The 9,972-nt window shown below is 45.1% G+C and overlaps 1 protein-coding gene across 1 annotated transcript in view; it reads left to right on the top strand.

Moving 5' to 3' along the window:
• Window positions 1–9,972, top strand: part of RBM6 (RNA binding motif protein 6) — a 24,256-nt gene that overhangs the window by 12,538 nt on the left and 1,746 nt on the right. Inside the window, exons 9-13 of the mRNA XM_011993298.1 lie at window positions 141–236; window positions 1,667–1,927; window positions 4,100–4,174; window positions 6,208–6,305; window positions 8,959–9,091. Of these exons, the coding sequence (XP_011848688.1) occupies window positions 141–236; window positions 1,667–1,927; window positions 4,100–4,174; window positions 6,208–6,305; window positions 8,959–9,091 (663 nt within the window). The remainder of the gene's footprint in view (window positions 1–140; window positions 237–1,666; window positions 1,928–4,099; window positions 4,175–6,207; window positions 6,306–8,958; window positions 9,092–9,972) is intronic.

Raw genomic sequence — 9,972 nt, 5'->3', positions numbered from 1 at the left:
CTTGATCTCCTGACCTTGTGATCCACCTGCCTTGGCCTCCCAGAGTGCTGGGATTATAGGCTTGAGCCACTGTGCCCATCCCAACCTTTATCAGTTATTATGAGTGAATATCATGTGAGAGTTACCTCTGGTTTGGTCAGTTTCAGGAAAATGCCAGTGAAGGGAAGGCCCCCGCAGAAGACGTCTTTAAGAAGCCCCTGCCTCCTACTGTGAAGAAGGAAGAGAGTCCCCCTCCAGTAAGACCAACATTGATCCCCTGGACCTAGGGCTGGGGCTGGGGCTGGGGCTGGTTCTGAGTGGGAAAGGAAGTGCAAAGGCTGATGCCTTCCTCTGGTGTTGGTCTTTTACCTCACTATGTCTCCTGAATAAGGATTCCCATTTCTTTTGAGTACAAGCATGATATAAAGTTTTCTTTCTGCTAATGGGGGTATTACTGGAGAACCAGAGGCAGTTATCTGCCCTGTTTCTCTCTATCCTGTGCCATTCTTACCAGACGAGATGCCTAGCCCTTTTTATCATCTTGTTCTTGTCAGTTCTCTAAATCACCAAGGAAACCCGTTTTTTCAGCCTCAATCTTTCCTGCCTTTTGGCGTCACTTAGATATGCAGTGCATGCGTGGTCATTTTTTATAGTTTCTGCGTGGACAGAGTGAATGATGCTAATATTGGTGCCCTTTTTTTTTTTGAGACGGAGTCTCGCTCTGTCGCCCAGGCTGGAGTACAGTGGCCGGATCTCAGCTCACTGCAAGCTCCGCCTCCCGAGTTTATGCCATTCTCCTGCCTCAGCCTCCTGAGTAGCTGGGACTACAGGTGCCCACCACCACGCTGGGCTAGTTTTTTATATTTTTTTAGTAGAGACGGGGTTTCACCGTGTTAGCCAGGATGGTCTCAATCTCCTGACCTCATGATCCGCCCGTCTCGGCCTCCCATAGTGCTGGGATTACAGGCTTGAGCCACCACGCCCGGCCTTGGTGCCCATTTTTTAGATGCCTTCAAGCAGTAGTCTCAATCTAATCACCAGTGATTCTGATTGAATGCAGGTATATAACAATAGTGACCATGCATTATTTATTTATTTTGATTGATCATAGACCAATGACTATGCATCATTATTTAACAGTTTTTATAAGGTACTGTTTTCCTGCTCCACATTATTAATTCAGCTCATTGTAGCATCTATCTTAACCATGCTTTGCCTTTACCATAGGAGCTGGATCTGTCTACCCAAGTGCCTATCAATGCAGTTGCTTTTAATTTACTTCCTAAATCCTCTTTGCTAGAGTCTTGATGAACATCATCTTTTCTTCCCTCCATGAGTTACAGTAATTTGGAGGTATTTATCTCTTTCTCTTTGTAATTTGTAAACTTTTACTATTTTCTATGCTTATTCTCCTTTCTCTTCTTTCTCCCCACATTCTGTTGCTAGAGTCACTTCTAAAGGAATTTCTCTTGTTTATTCTCAGTGAGCAAGGAGCAAAGCCAAGCTCTGGCCATGTTGCTTCCATCTGGGAAATGAGCAGCATGGCTAGTGAGTTTATTTTGAACCCAATTCATTATTCCAACTGAGAGAGAACAAAGAAATGAGATGCCCGTATCAGTATCCAAAAAAAAAAGGACCCTGAAATATAGGTTGCATTTGGTATTGATCACTGGCCTTCTCCTTCCAGCCTAAAGTGGTAAACCCACTGATTGGCCTCTTGGGTGAATATGGAGGAGACAGTGACTATGAGGAGGAAGAAGAGGAAGAACAGACCCCTCCCCCACAGCCCCGCATAGCACAGCCCCAGAAGCGAGAGGAGCTCACCAAGAAGGAGAATGAAGAAGACAAACTCACTGACTGGAATAAACTGGCTTGTCTGCTCTGCAGAAGACAGTTTCCCAATAAAGAAGTTCTGATCAAACACCAGCAGCTGTCAGACCTGCACAAGGTATTAGGAGAAGGAGCTATGCTCTTTCAAACTGTTGACTCTTGGCCAGGCTTGGTGGCTCATGCCTGTAATCATAGCACTTTGGGAGACCGAGGCGGGTGTATTGCCTGAGCTCAGGAGTACAAGACCAGTCTGGGCAACATGGTGAAACCCCCTTTGTACTAAAATACAAAAAATTAGCCAGGCATGGTAGTGTGTGCCTATAGTCCCAGCCACTCGGGAGACTGAGACAGGAGAATTGCTAGAACCCGGGAGGCAGAGGTTGCAGTGAGCCGAGATTGTGCCAGTGCCCTCCCAGCCTGGGTGACAGAGTGAGACTCTGTCTCTTAAAAAACAAAAAAAAAACTGTTGACTCTTATTATTGATGGGGATTATAGGGAATAAAGAAGATTATATAGGCCGGGCGTCGTGGCTTACACCTGTAATTCCAGCACTTTGGGAGGTCGAGGCAGATAGATCACTTGAGATCAGGAGTTTGAGACCAGCCTGGCCAACATGGTGAAACTGTCTCTACTAAAAATACAAAAATTACCTGGATGTGGTGGCGCATGCCTGTAATCCCAAGTACTTGGGAGGCTGAGGCAGGAGAATCACTTGAACCTGGGAGGCAAAGTTTGCAGTGAACCAAGATCATGCCACTGTACTCCACCCTGGGTGACAGACCAAGACTCTATCTCAAAAAAGAAAAAAAAGAAGCAGCAGCAGTACAATCCTTCCTCAGCGAATATCAGCCCCAGTTCCTGTGATTAAAACAGTCCAATTCAAGAATGAATTGCTCTGGATTAAGGTTATGCCTACCCTCAAAGAACTTCCATGTGTAGGCCCAAGCCAAGCATTATGTCTGTGGCTAGGGTGCCAAATATGGAGGATGAGTAGGAAGAGAAAGGGTTGTGGATTAAGACATTACTTGCTGGGTTTCTCATCTTAGCTCTGTCATTAACGTTGAACCTCAGATAAGCCCCTTTTCTTCTTTGGTCCTTGTAACTTCATCTGGTTCTGTCCAGCTCTGACAGTGTGCAGTTTTCACCATAGGTGAGTCAAATTCTGCCATTTCTTCATGTAGTGAATATTGTTATGAGCCACAGCACAACATCTATACTTGGAATGTTAAACTGACATACATTGTTATTCCCCTGCAGTATTCCCTTTTATATGAACTGACCAAGGATCCAAATTATGGACAAATAAAGTCCCTAAATGGACTCACATTCTCAGAGCAATTTGTTTCACACCCCTTCTCTAGTAGACGTTGCAAGAGCAAATGATGGGACTAGATTTAGACTTTCTCTGAACACAGAGCTCAAAGTTTTACTTAGCTAAAAACTGAAAAGCTCTACTTTTGGTAATAGGTACATTACTTTTCCCAGCCATCTCTGTGGAGGCTTTGCGAAGATAGGACTCTGAAAAGCTCCTCGTTGATAATCCCTGGAACACACTACCTCCCAAGTCCCTTTGACCCGAAATTGTGAATCGTCAGAGTGACATATTGAAATTTCACCCATCTGGTGTAAATACTAATAAATGACTAAAGAGATAAAAAGTAATCGTCAGGAAAGAGGAGCCACAGGTCTGGTGAATTCACAAACTGAACTGGTCATAGGACAGTGGAAAGTAGACTGTAGTACTTTTCCTTTCCTTAGGGTCGTCTGCTACAAAGAACCACCACTTCATGTAAGAGCTGCTTTGGACTCCTTAAGTTTCATACATACAACTGAGGGCTTGTGTAGTAGAGCCATGCATGAGAGATTTGCAACTCTCAGAGCAGTCTCTTGGAGCCCTGGGGCTCCTTTTCATGTTTTTCTGGGGGCTTAAAGAATGACTCATGTCTGGGAATGGTATGTATGGCAGAGTATGTGGGCATTTAGTTTTCTGCACTGGTGTGCCCACATCCTCTCTCCCATGATTTTCAACTTAGATAAAGAGATAAAGAGATACTTGTTTCCCACGTCTTGGAGATAAGTAAAGTAATATTCCCTCTTATGCCATACCACATAACTAATCTGCATGACAAGACCAGTTAGGGATTGTTACTTGCAGGGTACAGTGATCATTTAGTAAATCTGGTCAATCAAAAGAGCTACAATCCAAAAGTAACTATTGGGAAAGACCTAGAAGCATTTCTAGGAGCATTGTTTCTTAGACCTATACTCATAGAATTGCCTCTCTTCTCAGCAAAACCTGGAAATCCACCGGAAGATAAAACAGTCTGAGCAGGAGCTAGCCTATCTGGAAAGGAGAGAACGAGAGGTAAACTTTGGTGACCTGTTACTCCCTTGAGCCTCAGCTCTCTTTGCTTTCTGGTATAGACTTCATAGGCTGTGCTGATCCCTCCTTATAAGAAGATGGAAAACAAAAGCAACTTCAAAAGATAGTGTATACATTTGCCAAATTATATAGTACAATCAAAATAGGTGCTTTTTATTATTTGTAAATGTATACTTCAGTAAAGTTGATACCTTTTTAAAAGGTGGTGTTAGGGTCTCCAGATAGATAGCACTCCTCTTTCCTGCTCAGCTTTTAAATTAATTGGGTTAATGAACAAGTGTTGAATAGGGCTGCTGAAATAGCATCTTTTACTATTAAAGGCTAAGCTGGAGGAAGTAGCTTAGTGTCAGAGTCAAATGGACTTGCTACCTCAACCACACAGTTAGGGTGACTTACCCAGTCATAGGCTTCACTGGCTTCTCTCATGATGGTTAAGAACCCACCCACCTGTGGGTCAGGCACAGTGGCTCATGCCTGTAATCCCAGTACTTTGGGAGGCTGAGATGGGTGGATCACTTGAGCTCACAAGTTTGAAACCAGCCTGGGCAACAAAGCGAAAGCCTATCTCTACAAAAAATATAAAAATTAGGTGAATGTAGGCCGGGTGCGGTGGCTCACGCCTGTAATCCCAGTACTTTGGGAGGCTGAGATGGGTGGATCACTTGAGCTCACAAGTTTGAAACCAGCCTGGGCAACAAAGCGAAAGCCTATCTCTACAAAAAATATAAAAATTAGGTGAATGTAGGCCCTGTCTCTTATACACATCTAGATGTGTATAAGAGCCAGCTACTCGGGAGGCTGAGGCAGGAGAATGGCGTGAACCCAGGAGGCGGAGCTTGCAGTGAGCCAAGATCGTGCCACTGCACTCCAGCCTGGGCGACAGAGCGAGACTCCATCTCAAAAAAAAAAGAAGAAAAAAGAAAAAATTAGGCAGATGTAGTGGTGTGTGCCTGTAGTCCCAGCTACTCGGGAGCCTGAGGGAGGATGGCATGAGCTGGGAGGCAGAGGTTGCAGTGAGCTGAGATTGTGCCACTGCACTCCAACCTGGGTCATAGAGCCAGACCTTGTCTCAAAAAAAAAAAAAAAAACCAAAAAGGAATCCACCTGTGGAGAGCCAGGCACAGTGGCACATACATGTAACCCCAGCAGTTTAGGAGGCTGAGGTGGGAGAATTGCTTGAGCCCAAGAGTTCCATGTTGCAGTGAGCTATTATCACACCCCTGTACTCCAGCCTGGGTCACAGAATAAGTCCCCATCTCAAGAACAAACAAAAGAATCCACCTATGGAGGACTGTTAGAGATAGTGAATTCACAAACTGAACTGGCCATAGGACAGTGGAAAGCAGATTGTAGTACTTTTCCTTTCCTTAAGGTAGTCTACTGCAAAGAACCACCTCTCCATGTAAGAGCTGCTTTGGACTCCTTAAGTTTTATATATATGCCCGAGGGCTTGTGTAGTGGAGGGCTTGTGTACTTCCCCTGCTTCTCAGAAGGGGAAAAGAGCTGAACCAAGCATGCCAACTTATTCTATCCAAATTTGTAAGTCAGGAAGTCACTGCTTTGTCTAGAAGAATGTGTAAAGGAGTGAGAGATTCCAGGAGTTACCAAGTGAGCTACCTTCACTTTAAAAGAAATAACAGGGCTGGGCGCGATGGCTCACACCTGTAATCCCAGCACTTTGGGAGGCCGAGGCGGGTGGATCATGAGGTCAGGAGTTTGAGACCAGGCTGGCTAACACAGTGAAACGCCGTCTCTACTAAAAACACAAAAATTAGCCGGGCATTGTGGCATGCACCTGTAGTCCCAGCTACTTGGGAGGCTGAGGCAGGAGAATCACTTGAACCTAGGAGGCAGAGGTTGCAGTGAGCTGAGATCACGCCAGTGCACTCCAGCCTGGGCAAGAGTGAGACTCCGTCTCAAGAAAAAAAAAAAAGAAATAACATTAATGGGGTAAAATTTCCCCACTCCCCAGTTCCCTCAGGTGGAAATCTCAGGTCTGTTCTGCTTACCAACAGGGAAAGTTTAAAGAAAGAGGAAATGATCGCAGGGAAAAGCTCCAGTCTTTTGACTCTCCAGAAAGGAAACGGATTAAATACTCCAGGGAATCTGACAGGTAAGCCAGGAACTCTTCATTCAGCCTAGGCCTCAAGGCCTAATGATAAAACCACCTCTTCCTTCAACTGTACTGCTGTTTTCTGTCTCAGGGAGATGATGTTATCAGTAGATTCTGTCTGAACTGCTAGAACATGAGGTCCACTCCATCCTTTTGACTATCTGTCTTTATACGGGGAATGTGCATGGAAGGTTGGCTGGCAGCTTTGCCTTCCCAGAGTCAGGGCTGGAGTAGCCATGATCGAGAACCTTTTCCATCTTCATCAGTAATACTGTACCCTCTTTACGGGCCTGATAAGAATGTCACACTCTTGGGCTTTTTCTCTACGGAACCTCCATCCTCACACATAGGTGCTAAATAAATGGTAGGCTGCTGATGGAGATATATGATATCTAGCTTCTTATACTTGTTTTTAGTCCGCTAGCTCCCAAGTTGTAAGCCCAGAGTTATACAGAATTTGTTGATAACCCACTGTTTACAGGTACTAAGTGCAAGAAATACTCAGGTGAGCAAGACATAGATTATCCTTGACTGAACACAGAATAGACAAGACTTAGGTGATGGTGCATCTCATAGGGCAGACACAAAAATCAGTGGGGAAGGGAAGGGCATTTCAGGAAATTTCATCCACCAGGGATACAAGAACTTATGATATGTTTGAGGAATTGCAAATAGCTTGATGGTCCTGAACACTGCAGGTATATTGTTGAGTGACAGTAGATAAGCCAGGTCCAAAAGATGCAGGCTAGTTCATGAAGTTTAAACACCTTGAACACCATGCTAAGGCTTTACCTTAAAGTCAGTGGAAGGTCATGGAATAATTTTAAGCAGGGTATTATTGACCTAGCTTTGCATTTTGGAGAGATTACTAATTATGTGGAAGATGAGTTTATAGAGAGACTAATGCATTATGCAAATTCTATAGTAATTCAAGTGAGAGATCATGATTGCCTGAGTGAAGGTCATGAGTCTAGAAAGGAGAGTGGCCTATAATCCCAACACAGGGAGGCTGAGGAAGGAGGATCTCTTGAGCTCAGGAGTTCAAGGCCAGCCTGGGCAACATAGGGAGAAGGGAGACCCTGCCTGTATTTTAAAAAAGAAAAGAAAAGGAGTGTGGATTAGAGAGAAGTGTCAGATCCACCAGTCTTTGTGATCACCTGGGGAAAGAGAGAAGTCACTGATGGCGCTCAGGTCTCTGGTCTTTGGATAGCCAGGAGGAGAAGGGACAGTAAAGGCCTTGAAAAGGAAAAATGGGGGCCAGGCGTGGTGGCTTACACCTATAATCCCAGCACTTTGGGAGGCTGAGGTGGGTGGATCACAAAGTCAAGAGTTCAAGACCAGCCTGGCCAAGATGGTGAAACCCCTTCTCTACTAAAAATACAAAAATTAGCCAAGCACGGTGGCAGGTGCCTGTAATCCCAGCCACTGAGGAGGCTGGGGCAGGAGAACCACTTGAACCCGGGAGGCAGAGGTTGCAATGAGCCGAGATCATGCCACTGCCCTCTAGCCTGGGTGACAGAGCAAGACTCTGTCTCAAAAAAAAAAAAAAAGGGAAAGGAAAAATGGGCCAGGTGTGGTGGCTCATGCCTGTAATCCCAGCACTTGGGGAGGCCAAGGCGGGTGAATCACAAGGTCAGCAGTTCGAGACCAGCCTGGCCAAGATGGTGAAACCCCGTCTCTACCAAAAATGTAAAAAAATTAGCCAGCCTTGGTGGTGGGTACCTATAATCCCAGCTACTCGGGAGGCTGAGGCAGGAGAATCACTTGAATACGGTTCTCAAAAAAAAAAAAAAAAGAAAAGGAAAAGTGGGTAACAAGTGGATGCATGAGCAGGAGGAATGGGAGATGACTGACAGAGCAAGGCCCCTGAGGAGGCTGGACAGGGTCTGGGGCTCTGGCATTCCAGCTTATTTGATCCAACCCACAATAAGAGATATATTTTTGTATCGTGGCCCAATAATAAAGTGTGTGTGTGTACACAACTGAAGAAGTTTTCATCTAAAATACTTTCTTACTATGTACAGTGAAGCCTGATATTTTTATTCAAGTCTAGTCTCCATTTTATGAGTTGTTACAGTGGGACCATTTAGTGTGACATTCCATTGGGTCATTCTCTGCAGTTTGAAATACGGTGGATTAGGACTAGGTGAAGGAGTCAGCCGTCAGGAGGAAGGACACCTTGGCCTTGAGTCGTCTGGGACAAGTATTATGTGGGGTGCAGAAAGAGACCCTTCTTTGTTCTCAGCACCTTTCATACCACATTCTCCTGGCTCTTCTCCTTCCCAGTCACCTTTTCTGCTCCTCTTCCTTTTCTGGGTAAATCCAGGTGTTCTCTAGAACTCTTCTCTCAGTACTTCTTTAGTCTTGCTGCTTTACCCTCTTGACCTGGGTCAGGAGTTTGAGACCAGCCTGGCCAATATGGTGAAACCCTGTCTCTACTGGAAAAAAAAAAAAAAATTAAGAATTAGCCGGGTGTGGTGGCAGGCACCTGTAATCCCAGCTAATCGGGAGGCTGAGGCAGGGGAATCACCTGAACCCCGGGAGGCAGAGTTTGTAGTAAGCTGAATTCGAGCCATTGCACTCCAGCCTCGGCAAAAAGAGTGAAACTCCGTCTCAAAAAAAAAGGAAGTGATAGTGTCTGCTTCTTTTGCAGTGATCGTAAACTTGTTGATAAAGAAGATACCGACACTAGCAGCAAAGGAGGCTGTGTCCAACAGGCTACTACTGGCTGGAGGAAAGGGGCAGGCCTGGGATATGGCCATCCTGGATTGGCTTCATCAGAGGAGGTAAAATGGTTTCCATCTTTTGGGGGGTGACAGGAACCTGGAATGTAATTAACTTTCACTTTCTGACCTAGAGTGGTGTCTTTGTCATTTTGCTGGGCTTTCTCTACTGGTGGGATAGGACATGAGAGTTGAACACTTCAGTCTTCAATGCTGGGTTATAGCTTGGTAGGCTGGGCCCTTTGCAGTTTGGAGTTAGGAAGAGGAGGAAGGAGTTGGAATGGATTTCATCATACTCTTACACAGAGTAAATAGTAGAGCAGAATCTGAGGCAGTTTGAGACTGAAGAATCATTTGGTCAGAAGAACCAGGGTATCAGCAATGAAAAGTACAGAGGCATCTGTGAGAGGGACTGTCAGCGAAGTCTTTGATGGCTAAAATTTAAGGAGCATGTAGTTCTGGTTCCCATGAAGGACTTTGCCCCTCATATTTCAAGAGCCTCTAGAGAAGGTGATAAGAGGGAACATTACCCATTTTGTGTTGGCTTGGTTCTCCTCTGAAAATGCCAGCCATAAGAGATTGGCTTATTTTTCTCCGACTGAGTTTCTCATATCTCTGGTATTGAAGGCTGAATCTTGCAATCATAGCATCACCACCCACCTTATTCATCTTGGGTATTTGTTTAATAATAAAAGATTCTATTTTTTTTTTTTTTTTCCGAGATGGAGTCTTGCTCTGTTGTCCAGGCTGGAATGCAGTGATGCGATCTCAGTTCACTGCAAACTCCACCTCCCAGGTTCAAGCAATTCTCCCACCCCAGCCTCCTGAGTAGCTGGGATTACAGGTGTGTGCCATCATACCCAGTTAATTTTTGTATTTTTAGTAGAGACAGAGTTTCGCCATGTTGGCCAGGCTGGTCTCAAACTCCTGGCCTCAAGTGATCC

Source organism: Mandrillus leucophaeus, unplaced genomic scaffold (genome assembly GCF_000951045.1).
Source record: "Mandrillus leucophaeus isolate KB7577 unplaced genomic scaffold, Mleu.le_1.0 Scaffold429, whole genome shotgun sequence".
NCBI classification, from domain to species: Eukaryota; Metazoa; Chordata; class Mammalia; order Primates; family Cercopithecidae; genus Mandrillus; species Mandrillus leucophaeus.
This window is presented reverse-complemented; position numbering and strand designations above follow the sequence as displayed.